The 19,529-nt window shown below is 58.4% G+C and overlaps 1 protein-coding gene across 1 annotated transcript; it reads left to right on the top strand.

Annotated features, from left to right (window-relative positions):
- The first annotated feature begins 383 nt into the window (after positions 1-383).
- Positions 384-18,051, top strand: ADORA2A (adenosine A2a receptor). The gene is made up of 3 exons (XM_080821512.1): positions 384-423; positions 8,991-9,567; positions 16,248-18,051. The coding sequence occupies exons 2-3, from the start codon at positions 9,236-9,238 to the stop codon at positions 17,152-17,154; spliced, it is 1,239 nt and encodes a 412-aa protein (XP_080677638.1). The 5' UTR covers positions 384-423; positions 8,991-9,235; the 3' UTR covers positions 17,155-18,051.
- The last annotated feature ends 1,478 nt before the right edge of the window (positions 18,052-19,529 follow it).

Raw genomic sequence — 19,529 nt, 5'->3', positions numbered from 1 at the left:
GACCAGAGCAGCAGGGAAAGCCCTTCCGTCTTCTTGGAGGAAAGGGAGTGCGGGCCAAGGGCCGGGCCCCTTCAGTGGGCGGGGAGGAGAACTGGCCAGGACACTCATCGAAGGCGAGGGGGGTGTGGCGCCGGAGGTGGCCAGACGGACGCGAGCCAGGAAGAACACGCTGGGGGACGCGGGCAGGGATGTGGCGCGGTCCAGCCCGTCGTGGCCTCGTCCTACTGCGGGCATCCCCCAGGTTCTCAAGCCAGCTCCTCCAATCCCCGGGGGAACTCAGGACCTCGGTTTCCCAGCGCGGCGGGGCGGGGCGGGGACAGTGCAAGTCTCGAAGCCGCCTGCAGGGGGCGCCCATGAGCGACGCGGCTGGAGCCTGAGCCCGAGCCGCCGCGGAGACAGCGGGAGCCGGCGCGCGAGCTGCAGGTCAGCTGGGGTCTCCGGTCCGGGGTCCCGAGGGTCCTTGGCGGGCGGCCGGACGGCATGGGGCCGTCGGAGGCTGAGGGGCTGGGTGGGACGGGTGGCGCGGGACCCCCCCTTCAGGGCACCCCGCCGCCCCGACCCTCTCTTCCCGCCACCCCGAGAGCGAGTTCACAGGGCTGGGGTCCGAGCTCTGCCCCGAGGCGGGGACCGCAATGGCGGGTGCAGGGGCGGCTCAGGCGCGGACGCACGTCCTAAGCCCGGTCGGGGGGCGGTGTGCGGACCCTCCGGGCCGCCCTAGACTGGACCGGAAGGTGCGCACGGGTCGGCGTGGAGGGGTGGGGACGCTAGAGCCCGACGGCCCCAGCGGCGTGGGTTGGGGGGCAGGAGTCTGGACCCGCGGGTGACGTGCGGGGACGTCCGTCGGTCCGTCTAGGCGCCACGGGCCGGCCCCAGGGCACTCGGCGAACCTTCCGGACGCGCCCGGCGGGGGTGGGCTGGGGGCGCAGAGGTGCGGCCGGCGAGAAGGCGGGTCGGACCCCGGGGGGCGAGAGAGGGCTTCTGCAGGTGGAGCAGCCCGGGGCGGGGACCTCATTCCCGGGGAGGAACGGCGAGGGCAGCTGCTCGGCATCCCGAGCGCCCGGGTGCGGCGAAGAGAGTCTGGAACGCTGGGCCGAGGCGGGAGCGTTCCGGGGACAGTGGTGGCGACACCCGGACTTAGGGGACCCAAGGGAGTCCGGAGGCCGGGCAGGGTGGCTGCGCGCCTCAGAGTGGACCTGGCCGTCTGCCGGGCTGCCCGGAGCTGAGGTATAGGAATGGCGGGAATGGTGGCGGCCCTCGAGGGATTTGGCGCAGGACGGCCTAAAGGATCAAGGAGGGGGCCGCCGGCCAGCGGAGCAGAGATCTCTGCGTTCCCGGGGACCGCCATGCCGCTTTAGAATTTAAGTTTCCAGACTGTAAAATGGGAGGATGGTGGAGACCAAGGCAGAGGCGGAGGGAAAGAGAAGAAGAAGCTGAAGAGCATGTCTCCCCATCCCCCATTACCCATTCTGTAGGACTGGAGTTGTGGTTGGCTCCTGGGGTTCGGTTAGGCTGCCCCTTTGTCCAGCTCTCCCTCACCATGGCAGGGGAGCTCCCAGGCCCGTGTCCACCCACAGGGCCTGTGCTCACCTCTGGCTCAGAACTCAGGCTGCCCTCCCTTTGGCCTCTGCTGTCCAGCCAGCCTCTGCACCCTCCAGGACACTCTCTGTGTTACCTCCATGCCCCACTGTGGTTGCCCTGCTTGTCCCCACTGTGGGGACCGAGATGGGAGCTTTTTGGAGCACAGTGGCCCAGGGAAGATGTTGTGGGGTCAGAGGCTCCCTATTTAGTCCTGCCGTGGCTGGTCCTGGAGGCACTGGCTGGGCTGGAAGGCTCTGGGGGCCAGCTCCCCATCTCGGGTCTCAGCAGGTCCATGACCAGAGCTCCGCACTGAGGCTTGCCCACAGGTGGTGGTGTCAACACGTCCTTGCTCTGTCCTTGCCCATTTAGAGTCTTCCTGGCTTTCCCAGGTTCTAGTGTCACTCCGGTCACTGCCCCTCTATCCTAATCCTGTTCGTGTAGATCAGGTTCTGGGCTCAGCCTGCTTCCCTGTTCAGAACCTCAGAGAAGCTGAGGGCCGCCCAGATATGGATGGCAGGTGAGAGGGGCTTTGGGCCAGGTCAGTCCTGGCCAACCTTTGGGGACTTGCTTGTTGCCCTCCCTCAGGTTGGTCTGTGAGGTGCAGGCCCCCAACCACACCGTGGTCCTGCCCCTAGGAACCCACAGCCCAAGAGAGCAAGGGCTGGCTTCAAGGGCAACCCAATGGACGGCAGATTTCGATGCCCAAACCTGGGTTCTGGTCTCACCTCCTTGGAGCACTCGCTGCCTTGCTCGTAAAAACGAGCATGATGGAACAACCAGTGCTCTCTGTACAGGGTTGTGATGGAGAGTAAATGAGAGAAAGGAGGTCAGACCAGAGGACAGGTTGGGGTCTGTGCTTGAGCTGGGGAACCCCAGAGGGAGGCTGTTGGCCTTGTGGCATGGGGGGGGGGACACCACAGGGGATCTCTGTTGGCAGAGGGACATGTGGACTGGAGTTGGCTTCAGGGCTTCACAGCCTGCAACGTTTAACCTGCTTCATTCCTGAGCTACCCTACCCAGATGAGCGGGAACGGCCATCCCAGCTATCCCATGGTGGTTGTCTTGTCTGCCACAGCTCAGACCAGGTGCCAAAGGATGTGACCAAGGCAGCTAAGGGGAGGATGACCAGAGGGATGGCCATGGCATGAAGTATACTGAGAAGGGGTTTTGGGGGTGTGCCTCGGGGGCTGTGGAGGAGACAGACACCCGGAGTCAGGTGCTGAGCCGGCAAAAGGAACAAGTCCTAACCCCCAGGGTAAGGGTCTGGGCCCAAGAAGCATTAGCAGTCACGGAAGGGAGGGGTACATGGTCTGGAGGCTGGAGGCAATGGTTGGGGTGCGGTGCCTGCGGGTCGTACCCTGGAGGTCTGTGCCCGGGCCCAGATGGGGGAAGGGAAGTGAGAAATGGGCAGGAGCCTGTAACTGGGGTGCAGAGAGGAGGCCCCCAGCGCTCACCTTCTGGACAGGGCCTTCATGCGCCTAGGAGAAGCAGGCAGCATCACTCTGATGCCTCTTGTGGTGTGTGGTCTGGTGGTCTCTGTCTGCCCACCCACCACAGAGGTGTTCACCTCTGGCCCTTAATGGCCTTTGCAAACCAGGAACCAGGTACAGGGGCCCACTGAGTTAACAAGGAACAGTGGCAGAGCTGCGTGGCGTCTGGTGGACCCACAGGCTGTGCTGCTTTTGCTGGCTGACGCTCTCACCCTCTCCCTTCAGCCCCCAGGGCTGTGTCTGCACACCTTCATGCCAGGGACCCCAGAAGTGGGCCTGCCTCCCTCCTATCTTCGGTGGGTCCTCCCTCTAAGGAGCTCCTGCCCTCCAACAGACCATACTTCTGCCAGGGCCCCACCCAGGCCCACTGGGGCCATCTAGGCCCCCCCATGTCCCCTTCAGGCATCATAGTCCCTGTCATCCCACCATCAGAGGGCTCATTTGAGGGAGGTGTGGGTGCCGTCTCACAGGACCCTCGGTACAAAGGGGAAGACTCTTGCTTGGGATCTCAGGGAGGGTGGGATGGAGCAGGAGTGGGAACACACCTGAGCTCCTGTGGCCGCAGAATGGGCACCCAGCACCTTGTGTGTGGGGTGACTTCTTGGAGGGAGGCTGTAAGAGAGGTGGCCAGTGAGGGGGTGAATGGACACCTCAGGCTGGGAGGCTGCAGACTCCCGGTATCTGGCCTGGATGTGTGGGGACTGGAGGGGGACTCTGGGCCCCCCTTGAGGAGAAAGGAGCTGGGGCTGGGCTTGGGGCCCCAGGAGCTGAGGATGCGGAGGCTACTCTAAGGGCCAGATTCAGTACAGGGAGCTAGCTCTCCACTCCACCAGTTCCTGCCCACATCCTGCCCCTGGGGCTGAGAGCAGCAGCCTCCGGAGGGGCAGTGGGGGAGGGGGACCACTGGATGCCAGCTCGGTGCTTTGGGCCCAGCCTGTGCCATGGTCCTGAGGTTGTCCTGCAGGGAGGGAAGGAGGGAAAGAAGGGGCTCCAGTGCTCCGTGGTTGCTCACCTCCAGGCAGCCCTGGAAGACACTGGCCCCACTCCAGTTGATGCATTTGGAGAGGGCCTTAGTAGGCCCCAGGGCCCCTGGGGTTCTGGGAGGCTTGTGCCCACGTCCCGGGCCACTCCGAAGACCAGTCATGGCAGAGCCAGCTGTGGGCTTGGGGTTGAACGGCGGAGCGAGCTGCCTGTCCGGCTGTTTCCTCTTTGCTTGTTGCCCTCTCCACGCTGGCGGAGCTCCCTTGAGACAGGTGTTGCTACTTCTCGTCTACCTTCAGGGTCTCTCAGCTGGATCAGCTGGATCTCTTCCTGGGCTTTGTGTCTTTGTGAAGTTGCTGTGCTCATTCCTCAGTGCTGATCATCACCCCTCAGATCCCCGGTTGTCTGCAACTGTGTGTACGCCTGAAGTGCATCACGCGGATTGTGTTCTGCCTCGGGCCCTTTATTTTTCATTGCAGGGATTTTTTATTATTTCTTGTTCATGTTCATCTGTTCTTGTTTCATCTCTGCCTGTCGAGTCGTACGTTCTCGTTCTTGCTTGTGGATGCTATTCCTTTTCTCGTCTCTTTAAAGATCCTAAATGTCTTTGAAAAGCATTATGAGATTATTACCTTCATGTCTTCCCGAATGAATGAATCTCCATAGTTTGGGTGCTGTTGCTTATCTTAGCTTGAGTTTTTCTCCTGTGCTTCACAATTGCGGTTGGCAGGCTCATCATAAGTGGGACCTGAGGCCCTGGAGACGGGGAGTGACCGCACACTTGGGGAGCAGCTGGCTCTCAGCATTCTCCTGGGACGGTTCCTCCTTCAAGGCCCCCTTCTAGAGGCTCAGGACCCTTCTGGGGCCAGGCTCAGCAGCACGAGGCACAGAGCTCCCTGTGATCCAGCAGCTGGGATGCTGCTTGGCCCAGAGTAGGCACTGGTATAACGTTTGCTGTGAGAAAGTGATGGAAGAGTCCCAGGCCAGGATTCCGGAGCCCAGGACTGCGCGGAGCATGGTTGTGCCGGGTCCAAGTCCTGACACTGGGCCTGGTCTGTTGCACTGTGCCGCACCCAGGGACAAAGGTGTGGGGTCCTGCCTGGAAGCTAGCAGGCATCTCCATCCAGCAGACTCTGGGACACAGACGCCATCTGTGCATGTGTACAGAAAGCCTTGCTAGTGTGACTTACAAGGAGCCAGAAGTGGGCCAGGAAGTATGTGTGGGTTTTGATTAAATGGAGTTTTAATTAAAGTGGCCAGGTCGGTGGAGGTGAGGAGGAAGGCTGGAAGAATTAACAGTTCTTATCTAACCGGGGGGAATCCTGCAGAGTTGTCCTCTCAAGGCTTATCGTGCACGTGTCTCTAGTTTTGATGGGACAGCTTCTGCCCTGTGCCCTGTCCCCAGTAAGGGATAATCAGGGGGAAATATTACATTATTAACATTTAATTTCCTTTCCTGTCTAGCAACAGATGACTCAAGAATTAATTAGGTAGAGCCGACAGAGAGGGATAGGAAATTGCCAGATCCTGGCTCCACCCCTGTCCCTCTCCCCTTGGGCCTCAGACCTTCCTGTCGCTCTAGGAGGCCCCTGAAGGGAGGGAAGCAGAGAGGGGCCAGGAGGCCCCAGGAAATCTTCCTGCGGCTGTGTTTGCCATGAGCATTTCCCTCAGCTCTATTCCCCCCTTTCATGCTCTTGGAAAGGCTGGGAGAGGTCGTTAACCAATTTGGGACTTCGCTTCCTCATCTGTAAAACGGAGCTCATGGGGCCAGTGAGAACAGATGACCCTCTTGTCACCGTGCTCTCATATTGTGAGCTCCCAAGCAGGCTGCCCACGCTAAGAGGGTCTGGAGTAGAGTCCTAGCATCCAGGGAGAGTGCAGGGCTCGGTGGTTCAGTGGTGGCGGGAGCCGAGTGACACAGGCTCTCTTGAGCTGTGTGTGCTACTTCACATTTCTTGTCAATGACACATTAGTAGCTTGACATTGGCTCCACTGGGAGAATTTACACCACGAAAGTCTGACAAAGGCCGCAAGTCAGGGTGCCCCCACCCCCTGGGCTGATTTGCCCATCCATGGCTGGGAAGCTTCCAACCTTCCCGCAGAAGAGCTCCAGTAGGAGGCTGTTCAGCCCTCTTCCTGCCGTTTGTCCCCTGGTGCCTTGGGTTGCACGGATGTTCTCGGCTTGGGGCTGGCACTCTGGTTTGACAGATGCCGAGGCTGCCTGTGGGGCCAGGCCAGTCCTACCCCAGGATGTGCCGGCAGCAGCAGGAAGAGCCCGCAGGAATGCTGTAGGAAGGGCAGACGGGGAGCCAGATGTACAAAGAGGCAGCCTTTCAGGACCCAGCTGTCAGGGGTATTAGGTCCTTGCAGGACTGATATGGGCGGGAGGAGCTGACCAGGAGGACCCGCTGCATCCAGTGAGAGTGGGAGGACACCGCAGGTATGGTGACTTCAGTGTCGTCAGGAAGAATGTTGCTACTAGGTGCTGGTGACCATGGGAGCCCATAGCGCAGAAGGTGGTAGGGAGGCCCTGAGGACTGGGGGTATGCAGGCAGGTACTCGGGGCTGCCAGGAGAGCTTCACCAAACACAGGGCTGGGTTAGGCCCCTCGAAGGCCTTGCCAGTCCAGGCATCCTGGCTCGTGGAGTCAGCCTGGCCTCCAGGACAGGTGCTGGTAGTGTGACCCTACCAGCAGTGCTCTGGGCAGTGGGGTAGGGCAGCCCGGCCTCAGTGCCGCAGAAATGTAATATGTATTGGGGTCAAGTGGACTGCCAGGGCTCCTGCCTCATCCTCTCCCAGGAAGGACCCTCGGAATCTGGACAGTGGTCTGGGACCAAGTCAGGCTACTAGCCTGGGCTGGTCTGATTGGCAGATGCTGTGGCGCCTCTTGATGCCAAGTCCCATGGAGAGGCCAAAGTCCGGGTGAGGAGGGTGGTGGGTGACGGTGAAGAGGGTAGAGGGCAGACAGCTTACTGGCGGCAGGGGGCAGTGTCCCTGAGGCTAATTTGGCCTGGCCAGACCCCACTGGACTGTGGCCTGCTGCCTCTGCTGCTGGGTCTGGGAGGCCCCTGGGTGGCAGGCAGTCTTGGGTCTGTCACTTCCCTTGCCGAATAAAAATTGGACCCTGGACACCCAGCTTCTGTATTTGGGGGCTCCCTGGTGAGTGCTGCTTTGGGCTCTAGGCCAGGGACACTCTGGGACCAGGGATAGTACCAGGAGACTTGGTCTCATCGTCCTCTGCCACTGACATGCTTCGTGGGCAACTGGCTGGCAAATACCCTGCGTAGAGCGGGCACTTGGGATTCATTCAGGCTCCCGCTCCCTTGGTAGTGGGCCCCGCCGGGCCTGGGGGAAGCCCACCGGGTCTGCTGCAGGCTGCGGGAACCCTCCACTCTTCAGGGACTTCGCCTCCTCTTCTCTGTCCTGTTTCCTGGGGTCGGTGCTCTGTTTGAGCCTCCCGGTGGGCGCAGGGAACAGCCCTCGGGTGCAGTCCAGGCCGCCTGAGGCACACTGGAGTTAGGAGACTTGTGTTTCTCTGTTGCAGCCCCCTGTCACCTCCTGGATGGGGCGAGGGGAGCCTGGCCCTGGGAGCATGGCAAGGGACCATGAGTCACCTTCTCTCAAGGTTTCCAGGCCTGCTCTATCCCTTGTGTCCTGGAGGAGTGAAGGAGGACACACTTTCCCGAGTCCACATGTGGGCGGCGGAAAGGCAGCTTCCAGCCTCTTGTCCCCATGCATGCAGGAGCTGCTGTCCGTGCGCACCTGGGGCCCCGGGAGGGCCCGGGACTGGAGGAGGGGGTGGATTTGGCATGAGGGGACGCCACGAGGCAGCACCTGTGAGTGTGACAGGTGAGGGCAAAGGCTGTGGGGAGAGGCCCCTGAGCTGATAGGGGGAGATGGAGACCATTTCACAAGCTCAAAGGAACCCTGGGGGTTTGGGCCAGGGGAGCCCAAGACCTCGAATTCTGCCTGTGCTTCTGCGGGGTTTAATTCCTTACACCTCTCTGACATTTGACTCTGGGGGAGCTCTTTTAGGTCTACTTATTTCCTTCTCATGGAATCTTGAGTGAGTGCCGCCGTGGTCCCCAGAGGCTCTCTGGGGTCCAGTCTCCTCATGATATCAATGAAGAAACTGAGGCCTAGAAAAGAAAAAAACTATCCTTGCCTGCAGTTCTCCGGCAAGTCCTGGCTGAGCCCCCTGCTTTCTGCCCAGCAAGACACTAAGTCTACCCTGGCATTAGCCAGGCAGAGGAGCAGGTTGGGGAGCTGTCGTGGGAGGAGGGAGGGGAGGAAGAAGAGGAGGGCGCTCCCCGCCCATTCGTGCAGGCAGCCAGCAGGGGCTGCTGAGGGGCGGGCTGCCTTTGTGCTTGCTCCTCCACACTGTATGGCATCACCAGCGAGGGCATGGGGGCTCACCTGCTGGCAGTGGGACATAGGCGGGCCACCCAGGTCCTTCCGGATCAGAGCTCTAGGTATCTCTGGGCCTCTCCTTAACCCAGCAGCCTAGGTAGGTACTGGTGTTTCCCAGGGAGAGCTCTTAGGGGACAGAGAGGACTGAGGCTGGCCGAGAGAGAAGGTGGGTGGGCCTGGGATAGCTGAGGAGTGAGGGGTGCTTTCTGGAAGGGTCCTGGGGGTGGCAGTGAACTCAGGGACCCAGGAGACCGGCAGGGCTGTCCCAAAAGTCTTGGGAAGCTGAGCATGGGGCGGGGGGGCAACACAAGTGACTTAACTTGTGTTAAGACAGATTCCTGTCTTGCTGAGAAAACACAAGGGCCAAGCCTGATCCCCAGCCCAGTGTCCAGGCACAGTGCGTTGTTTTTGGGCTGATGCCTGGCCTGTGGGGAGGGCTTTGGTGAGTGGCACTGATGGCTGCCCCTGGAATCTTCAGTGTTGCCCTCTCTGCCTGGGGTCCAGCTTCTCACAAGCCTTCTCCCTCGGCAGGTGCCTTGGGGACCGCGAAGCCGAGCTGAGCCAGGATGCTGCCAGAGCCCCTGAAAAGGGCCTGGTTTCTGGAGACTCGGAGTTGGCTGTGAAAAAACCCTTGGGGGTTTTCCCCTCCCAGGCAGGGACGCTCTTGGCTCCTGTGAAGAAGGGGCTCAGGGGCCTGGGCAGGGCCAGCTGCACTGCAGCTATGGACCGTGAGCTGGCCTGGCCCGCGTCCTTGCTGACCCTGCCCGTCTGCGGCCATGCCCACCATGGGCTTCTGGGTGTACATCACGGTGGAGCTGGCCATCGCCGTGCTGGCCATCCTGGGCAACGTGCTGGTGTGCTGGGCCGTGTGGCTGAACAGCAACCTGCAGAACGTCACCAACTACTTTGTGGTGTCCCTGGCGGCCGCCGACATTGCTGTGGGAGTCCTCGCCATCCCCTTCGCCATCACCATCAGCACAGGGTTCTGCGCTGCCTGCCACAGCTGCCTCTTCTTCGCCTGCTTTGTCCTGGTCCTCACGCAGAGCTCCATCTTCAGCCTCCTGGCCATCGCCATTGACCGCTACATCGCCATCCGCATCCCACTCCGGTGAGCTGGGGGCCAGGGCCAGTGGGTTGGAGATCCCCTCTTCCCTTCCTCAGCATGCCTCATGCTGGGTTCACATCTGTGCCAAGGCCTGCTCTGTGCCCAGCCAGGGTCAGGGTGAACCTGGGCTCACGTTTTGGTCTTTGATGTCTGCGTGTGGAACTGAGGACAGCTCCACGGGGCCCAGGCTGAGGCTGCCCGGGGCTTGGCATATGGCCGGGGAGCGCACCAATCCAGGGGACCCCTGTGAGCCCGAGGCATCCTGGCCCTCCCCGGTCTTCCCCAGGCTGTGTGGCTGAGGCTGCTGCTTTGGCTGCTGGCAGATGCGTGTGGCCTGGGCCTGGGCGGTGCATCTGGGCCATTTTCTCACACAGCGTGATGCTGGGCTGGGGCGGGGCACTACGGGAAACCACAGGCCCTCGGAGCTAGAAGCCTGCCCACGGGCCGCCTCCAGCTCCTCTGGGCCAGTCGCACAGTTTGCACATTAGGAAAATGACCCAGAGAGGGGAAGTGACTTGGCTGAATGCCACAGTGAGTCACTTGGACCAATATGCAAATTTTGTGCTCCTCAGGTCAGCAAGTACTCATGGTCTTGGAGAGAGCCTCTGTGCTCAGCTAGCGGAGGGGGTTTTCATGGAAGTGACTTCAGCTCCGGATTGTGTAAATGAAGACTTTCCCTGAGGCCAAGAGCTCATTTAATGTGGCCTCCACCTAGCTGGCCCTGAGGGAAGCTAGGAAGTACCTCCCTCCTCCAGGGTAGGGGTTGGGATGGGGGTGGGGGTTCCTCCAGCCCCACTTCCTTGACCCTGCATCTGGGAGCTGGGTTCCACAGCCCAGTGGCTGCAGACGCCGAGGGGGTTCTCAAAGGACCCAGGTACCTGCCCTGTGGTGAATTCTCCCAGACAGGTCAAGTGCCTTCCTATGGAGCAGGCCAGAGTGTCAAACCTAAGGGGGCCCTTAGAGGTCATTTCTTCTCATCTTCTGGATAGAGAAATGAGGCTCAGAGAAGGGAGCCAGCCCTCAGGGCCATACAACGAGTTGGCAGCACAGTTGGGCCTGGGCCTGGGCCTGGGAAGAGCTGTGGCCTGTCACCCACTGCAGCTCAGTGTTTGGGGAACAGGGTGACAGGGCGGCCCTGGGCTCCCAGACCTGCACCTGGCCACTGCTGTTACGTGGGCTGGAAGGGGGAAGCAGGCACCCTCCCCGTGCTACTTGAAGGAAGGGAGGAGCCTGAGTCCCCCGTGTGGCCCTGTAGGGTGCTCTAGTCTCAGGAGAGCTTATGACCCTTGTTGAAGAAGAGACTCTGGCCAGCCCATAGAGGACTGGCCTCGTCGTGCAGGGTCCAGGGTCCGGGCTCACTGAGGGACAGGTCAGAACACAGGATCCCAGGTAGACCAGAGAGCAGAGAATTTGGTGTCTGCTTTAGGGGCCAGGCTGAGCATGAGCTGGGCCTGGGCCAGCCCTGTTGGGAACACTCAGTAGGGAAGGAGAGACCTCGTTTTCACTTCTTTCCCCAATTTAAAGGGCAACAGCATTCTAGGGAGAGATCGGGGCTCAATGGAAGGGTCTCAGCTTCTTTTGCTTCTCTCTCAGTATTCGGAGAGTCAAGAGAATGAATCCTGATGTAGGGGTATGGGACATGCTGTGTGACCATAAAAAGCCAGTTGTCACTCTCTGGGCCCATTTCCTCATCTGTAGAAGGGGACAGGCCTCTCTGTCCTTCTGAGCTCACAAAGGTGTTGTAAGGATCCAGTGAGTGGATGGGAGGGATGGGGCCAGGAGGAGGGAGGTCCGGTGGGATGGAGCAGATAGGGAATCGGCTCCTGGTTGAGTGCCTGGAGTTTCAGATCTGGGTCCCTGAATGGAGCCTGGACCTGCCCCGCCCCATCTGCAGCCCCAGTTCTCACAATCTCCCAGAGTGGGACCCAGGTCCACCCAGATCCTGGCTGTTTGAGCAACGCTTGATAAAGCTTTGGAAGGGTCAGCCTGGATGTCTTGGACGGGGAGTTGTTAGGGATAACGATTCTGCTGCGGCTGATCCCCTCCCGTTGCCAGAGGATGCTAGCGCAGTTTCTCCTTTGATCCTAACAGCCCGGCATCAGGGCCAGGGCGGATGTTATGACCCTTGTGTTACTCATGGAGAGGCCAGTGTCTGCTGACTCGGGGTTGGGGGGCGGCTCTGGGGCCCTTCCTGAAGTTCCAGCTCCCTTGGGTCTCTCTGCTTTCTTATTCCTTAAGGGCCCTGGGGCGGGGAGGGTGAGGTGCATGAAGGTGCAAGGGGGAACAAAGTGAAGGCAAATGAGAACCTGGAGCTCCTGCCTCTCCCCCGTCCCCTGCCAGTGGGAAACCCCCCTCCTCTGCTCCGCTCAGCAGGTGCCTTTGGCAGCTCTCAGGAGCCCGTCCCCTGACTGCTGCCCTGGACATCTAGCCCCAGGCCCGTGTCACTCAGCCCTCATTTCTCTCTCTCTTTCTCTTTCCTTCTTTCTCTTCCTTCCCTCCCCTTCTTCCTTCCTTCCTTTTTTCCTTTCCTTTCCTTGCTTTCCTTTCTCTCCCTCTCTTTCTTTTTTTAGACTTTTTATTTATTTATTTATTTGAGAGAGAGCACACAGTGGGGCGGGGGGTGGGGGTAAAGGGAGGGACAGAGGGAGAAGCAGACTCCTGGCTGAGCAGGGAGCCTGACGTGGGGCTCCGTCCCAGGACCCCAAGATCATGACCTGAGCTGAAGTCAGACCCTTAACCAACTGATGCACCCAGGTGCCCCTCTCTCTTCCTTTCTTAAAAAAATTTAGTTTCAGAAAACTCTGTGCTTCTTCCCAAGTGCAGGGACCGTGGTGGCTATGGCAGGGCTTAGTCAAGAAGCCAGTGAGAAGCAACCTGGCCACAGGCAGAGATGGAGATCTCAGTATCCCCAAAGGACGGAAAGCCTAGGGAGAGAGACTTTGTTTCTTTTGTGCCCCTTGTGTCCTGCCTCTCACATTAGCCCCTGGCAAACACTCACTCTCCTTGGAAAATAGGCCATCTCTGGAGCAGCAGTTGGTGCAAAGACCTGAGGTGTACGTGGTGAATCGTCCCATGGAGACAAAAACCAAGTACCTGGCTTCTAAGGAGGGCAGGATTGGGAGAGAGGGCTCCCTGGAGGAGGTGATGCCGGACGGGTCTTACAGGATGGGTATGTGTGGGGGCAGGTGTAACAGGAGTGGGCCAAGCCTAGACAAAGGCCCCAAGGAAGGAAGGAATACATGGGCTCTGGGCCAAGGAGAGGTGACGGACAGAAGAACAGGAGGGCAGGGAGGGTATGAGGCTGGCTCAGGCCTCCCTCTGCCCCGGAAAGAGTTTGGGTTTCACCCATGGCTCTTCATTTCTTAGATCACTGACCTCTTTGGACAATTTCGGAAAGCCCCCACCTTCTGTCAGTGTAGGGAAAGTGCACATGAAGCCCCATCTGGAGCTGTGGGTGGTATTCTGGGATCACAGAGGAAGCCTCCAACGTGGGTAATGGGGAGTCCCTGGGAAGGGGCAGCCTGGGAGCTGGAAGACTCGTGGGTGCAGGTACCCCCAAACGTGCGGAGCAGTGCCCTGGCACCTGCTCCCTGTGGTGCCGCTGGGCCCCCCTGAATGGCAGGGGTTGTGCTGGATGCATTTGGCACCACTTACACTGGATGGCCTATGTCCAGGGCCCAGGAGGCCAAGATGGGACTACCATCCGTCATAGACACAGCCCAGGGGATGCCCTGGGCCAGGCTGTGGCTTGGCTGTTATTCCATTTGGGCCTTAATGCTGTTCCAGCTCCCCAGGGGCCTGGGTCTAGGGCTCTCAACCTAAGGACTTTTCTTCTGAATAACAAAATTAATTTGTTTGATGTGTGTGTGTGTGTTTAAATAATTACCTGCACATACTAAAACATCAAAAAGAAACAACAGGGTATATGGTGAAAAACTGTCCCTTTTGTCCCCTGCCCTGCCTTCAGTTCTCTTACTGGAAGGCAGTGTTGGGAATCCTCTCGGAGATATTCTTGGCACGCTGCGGGCGAGCGCTATTAACATGGGTTTCTGTCCCCACAAGGGGCTTTCGTTTTAAAATCGAGTGCCCGACTTCCCCTCCTGGGTTTCCTTGTCTGTAAAAGCAGACAGCTGGACAGACCAGGGATTTTCAAACTGATCTGGAAGTCTTTGGGCTGGACCCTGGCGTCCCCACCAGCTCACTCATTCAGTGACTATTAAGCCACCTCCCTTCCTCAGCAGCCTACCTCTGTGATTGCCTGGGAATCGCAGGTTGGCTACTGGAGGACAATTTGGAAATCCCCAAAGCAGGTGGTCTCCGGGGTCCTCTACACCATCCCCACAGCTGCTTGCTTCTGCTTGCTTGCCTCAGATGACAGGAAGCTCCCTCTGCCTGAAGCAGCCCGTGTCTTGTGTGCACAGCTCAGCTGAGAAGTTCTTCACCCTCAGTCACAGTTCACCTCTCAGAAATCTCCACCCACGGATTTTGCATTTTGCCCTCATGGGACAGTGCTCACAGGCCCTGGATTCTTAGCCCCATTTTACAAATGAGGAAACTAAGTCTCAGAGATGCAGAGTAACAGAACATGGCCGAACCAGGAACACACCAGCACTGGGACTCAGGAAGGGATATGCTTTTCTCAGGAAAAATACCAACATTAAAATAGCCTCCTGTTCAATGAGATTATATAAATTATAATTTGTAGAGTACTACAAATAGTGCCTGACACACAGCAAATGCTGTTTAAGTGGGGTTGGGGGTGGGGAGCCTGAGACTTTGTGTTCGAGGCTCCAGAAGAGGAAACAGGGCAGCGTAGGCTCTCTGTGGCTTGGTAGAAATGGTCAAGTCCATGACCCTCTTTCCGCCAAGCCCTGTTGCAAGCACCCAGGCCCTTGCTAAATGGGGTCGAAGGCTCCTGGGAGGGGCCCTGCCCAGTTACTGTTAGGATTCAAAACTGACATACATTCAGAACTGACACACTTACCTTGGCCCAGGGTGCTCTGGGCTCCTGAAAAGTCCACAGCAAGGCCATTCCTCTCCTCAGGCTTTAGTTTTCCCATCTGTGTAATGAGGCGGTTGGATTGGAGAAGAGGTCAGAGGCCACCAGACTTTCTTCCCCCTCAATTTGAATTTGTTGACAAAATGTAAGCCACGGGCGATCTTACCCAGAGGATCAGCTCCTCAGCCCCTCTGAGATCTGGCGGCACTGGAAGCACGTTCTGCATGGGTGGCCGGGGGCAGAGCAGTGTCAGCTGCCTCTTGTACCCATGATGTCCTGACCGCCTGCCTCCCACACTTCTTCCCTGTAGGCCCATGTTTGCCATCCCCAGATGAGATCGCTTCTGTGGGTGCTTCCCATTCTGGAATTAAGTAAAGGGCACCTACTGTGTGCCCCTGTGTCCATGCCGGCAGTGCAGAGATGGCTGCAGAAAAACCCTTCCCCCAAGGGGCCCTTGGCCTCAGGGGCCCAGATGGAGTAGAGATTAGCTGCATCTGGGTAGGAAACTTCTTGGGGAAGATATGTGAAGGGTGGGTGGGGTTTACCAGGTAAAGGGGAGGGCAGTCTGGTGTTGCCAGAATCAAAACCATTAAACAGATGGTCATCTCTCAGGGATCACTGAGGTCACCTTCTTCAATCAAGGAGATGATGTTTTGATTGCCCATTCTCTCCCTCTCTCCTAAAGAGAGAGAGCATGCGAGTGCAGGCGTGCATGGGTGGGGGAGGGTTGGGGGTGCAGGGGGAGAGAGATAATCTCAAGCAGGCTCCCCGCTCAATGCAGAGGCTGACGCAGGGCTCAATCTCATGACCCTGAGATCATGACCTGAGCTGAAATCAAGAGTCAGGCGCCCAACTGACTGAGCCACCCAGGCGCTTCAGACTGCCATTCTTTTAATAAAATTTATGCCACCTTTTTTGTGGGCTGGGGGGTCAACTTCCTGGCTGGCAGATCAGGTCAATGCCCTGAGTCTGGGACTGAGCCTGGCTTTCTAGAGTCCTCAGTGCTTTCAGGCACATTCTTTTTCCTCTCTGGACCTCAGTACCTTAGGTAGGTGTTTGCTCTTGAACGTTAAGACTACTGTATAAATGTTAAGACATGCTGATATCAGTCGTGTCTCTCCAGAGGGCTGGGAGTGAATTTGGAGGGGAGAGAGGGTATTTTGCCCAGGACCTCCACCGCTCCTTGGGGGCTTCTGGAGACCTTAAGTCAAGGGGGGAAGGAAGAGCGTGGAGGACAAGAGACACGAATCATCTCCAAGTCTGATGTGGCAGGTTCTGCCCCCAGCCACTGAGTCTGCACCCCTGACCCATTCCCACTCTAAGGGGAAACTTACTCTAGCGTCAACTAAGCCCAACATGGAAGTGATAAGTTCTCTCACTTATAAATTCCCGCAAACTGAACTACTGAGTCCCAGGACTACTTGTAATACTGTTTAGTGATCATCTGAATGCCTGCCCAGTGGTTTCCTCTCCAGGGAGCCTGCTGTCCTGTTGGCTCCTGTGGGAAAAGGCAGGGCTTGGACCTGCACTGCACAGAGGACCATACCGAGGCTAGGAGGCAGGAAGTGACTGGTTCTGGTCTTCTAGCCAGTGAGTGGGGGTTGGGGAGGCCCTCTGGGTTTCTGACTCATGGCCCCACCTAGCCTTGGTTTTTCAGACTCTGATGCTGGTCTCCTTTCCCCAGGTACAATGGCTTGGTGACTGGCACAAGGGCCAAGGGCATCATTGCGGTCTGCTGGGTGCTGTCGTTTGCCATTGGCTTGACTCCCATGCTGGGCTGGAACAACTGTGGTCAGCCAAAGGCGGGCCAGAACCAGTCAGACGTCTGCGGGGAGGGCCAGGTGACCTGTCTTTTCGAGGATGTGGTACCCATGAACTACATGGTGTACTACAACTTCTTTGCCTGTGTCCTGGTGCCCCTGCTGCTCATGCTGGGCGTGTACCTGCGAATCTTCTTGGCAGCCCGGCGGCAGCTGAAGCAGATGGAGAGCCAGCCTCTGCCGGGCGAGCGGGCTCGGTCCACATTGCAGAAGGAGGTCCACGCGGCCAAGTCGCTGGCCATCATCGTGGGGCTCTTCGCCCTCTGCTGGCTGCCTCTGCACATCATCAACTGCTTCACCTTCTTCTGCCCCAAGTGTAGCCACGCCCCGCCTGAGCTCATGTACCTGACCATCATCCTCTCCCACACCAATTCTGTCGTCAACCCCTTCATCTACGCCTACCGCATCCGGGAGTTCCGCCAGACCTTCCGCAAGATCATTCGCAGCCACATCCTTAGGCGGCGGGAGCCCTTCAAGGCAGGTGGCCCCAGTGCCCGGGCCTTGGCAGCCCATGGTGGTGACGGAGAGCAGATCAGCCTCCGCCTCAACGGCCATCCTCCCGGGGTATGGGCCAATGGCAGTGCCCCCCAGCCTGAGCGGCGGCCCAATGGCTACACCCTGGGGCTGGTGAGTGGAGGGAGTGCCCATGAGGCCCATGGGGACATGGGGCTCCCTGATGTGGAGCTCCTCAGCCACGAGCTCAAGGGAGCATGCCCGGAGTCCCCCGGCCTCGAGGGTCCCCTGGCCCAGGATGGAGCGGGCGTGTCCTGACGATCCATTGAGTTTGCCCCTTCCTACAGGAGGGAGATCTTTCTCTTTGGTGGATGGAACCAGTCACGTTGGGAGAAGAGTGAATGGGCCTGGAGACCCTTTTCATGGCCAGTTCCCACTTTGGACTGAGAGGTGGGAGCGCTGGCTGGAGCAGCATGAGGCCAGCAGGAAGGGCCTGGAGTCCGAGGGAGTGGACGTTTCTTGGTGGGAGGCCCTGCTTCTGGTCAGGGCCACAGCACCAGACCATCTTGGCTGGGCAGAGCCTGGTACCCCACTCTGGAAGCATCTAAAAGCACCACCCCGACTTGGCAGAAGATCTGTGGCAGAGCAGGCTGGCTGGCCCTGAGGCTGGGGCAAGGGGGTGGGGGAGTATGGCTCCAACAGGCCCCTGACCACACAAACAGACCACCCTCCCCAGGCTTCCCAAGGGTTCAGGAGCTGCTGTGCCCAGAGGTGGCACTTTTCTTTTGTTGTTGTTTTTCCAAGAGAAAATGTTAAGCGTGAAGAATACCTTTTTTTAAAATTATCTTCCTTCCCCGGTTGCTGGGTCTGATGTCAGTCCTGCTGCTAGCCTGGCTCCAGCAGTAGCCCAGAGAGTCCCAGGCAGCCCTCTCTGGTTACCATGAGCTGCCGTGCACTTCTTACACTCTCTGTCCCAGCGGCATCTTCTGGGGCCACCAAGCTGGGCTCGAGGACAGGAGGTGTCATGGAATGCTGCCAGACTGTGGGCTCTGGGGAGGAGGTTGGGATGGGCCCACCGTGCAGGGTGCCTGGGTAGCTCAGAGCTGCCCAGCCAGAGGCCCTGTCCAACGGCCTTTCTGTCTGAAGGGCATGTTGTTTTCTTTTTTTCTGAGATAAAATAAAAATGAGCCATTTGTGTTTTAAACTTGTCCAGTGAAAATGGTGTCTGAGTTCCTTTCCCCATTCCACAGCCAGGCCTATTGGAATATATACGTGTATATGGGCGCGTATTGCACGTGTGAGAGAGAGTGTACATTTGTACTTGGAGACAGACAGACACCCTGCCTGACTGGGGGGGCCTCACATGCTCCCTCCTCCCGAGGGAAAAGGCTGCCTGGGTGCACCAGGATCTAAATGCCCGTGAGCAGCCCCCAGACCTGTGTTCCTGTGGGAGGGGGGTCGTGGGAGGAGGGGCTCTTCCCAACTGCCCTCCCTGCAGAGGCCATGGCTCCCCGCCCCGCATCCCCAGTGTGGGGCGTGGCTCCACCCTCCCTCACTGCCTCCTCCAGTCCTCTGAGAGGAGTGCCCCACTGCCAGGCCCCCTGCTCCACCCCTTAGCTGAGAGGCCACAGAGGGATCTGGAAAGATAGAGGTGAGGGTTCAACTGCCTTCCCCTTCCTCTAGTCACCCCACCTCCTGCACCTAACAAAAACCTATTGGGTTTCCTGCTCTGAACCTGCCTCAGGGGCTTTGTCATCCTTGCATGCTGGACAAGTTTGAGGCCCAGGGGGAAGGAAGTTAGCAACCTACTGCGACCCAGTGGAGAGCCAGTCTGGTCTCAGGTCTCCTGGGCATGCTCAGGCAGGGAGGTGGAAGGGCTGTTAGAACTTAACAGGTAATCCTCACACAGCCCTGGGAGCCCCATTTCACAGAGGACTAAACAACCTCTTTTGAACAGAGAGGCTAAGTACCTGCCCCAGGTCACATAGCCGGTAAACGGCAGAAATAAACTTAAATCCCAGATCTGACTACAAAATTCAAGCTCTCATGATGAACTGTTTCAACCAGACCGAAAAGTATGAAATAATACCAGGTCCCCACCACTCCACTCAAGAAATGAAACATGACGATGACAGTGAAAGCCCTGGCCCCTCCCCTATATTATTATCCTGCTTCCCACACCCGGAAACAGCCACTCTCCTTCATTGGGTTCCACTGCACATCTTTCTACCTTTGCTACACAGATGCACATGTAAGTATTTCTAAGCCAACATGGATTTGCTTTGGGCTATATTATGCGGTTCCATCAGTCAGAGGTCCTCTAGCCCGGCCACACAGCAGAGACACTGAAGGCACTTTGAAAAGCATCAAAGCCCAACCCCTTCCCCCAGAGATGCTGGGAGGATCCAGGCAGTAGTCCCCCAGGGGTTCTTATGGACAGCCAGGGCTAAACGCCACCAAAATAAACCCACAAGCCCATCCCTATCCACACCAGTGTCCTCTCTCCTACACACTTTGCTCTGTGCTATGGGCTGAGGGTAGAGCAGTGCCCGTGTTGTGCCTAAGGAGGCCAAGAGCATGGATGCTGTTGGTCCTCATGACCAGTGGGTGGAAAGAGGCCAGGGAGAGAACCACAACGGTAGAGAAGGAAAAATATTGTGTCTCCTGTCTTTACTGAGGCTTCTTAGGAAATG

The sequence above is a fragment of the Martes martes genome, assembly GCF_963455335.1.
Source record: "Martes martes genome assembly, chromosome: 13".
Classification (NCBI taxonomy): domain Eukaryota; kingdom Metazoa; phylum Chordata; class Mammalia; order Carnivora; family Mustelidae; genus Martes; species Martes martes.
The sequence above is the reverse complement of the archived record's forward strand: the minus strand, read 5'-3'. Positions and strand labels throughout refer to the sequence as shown.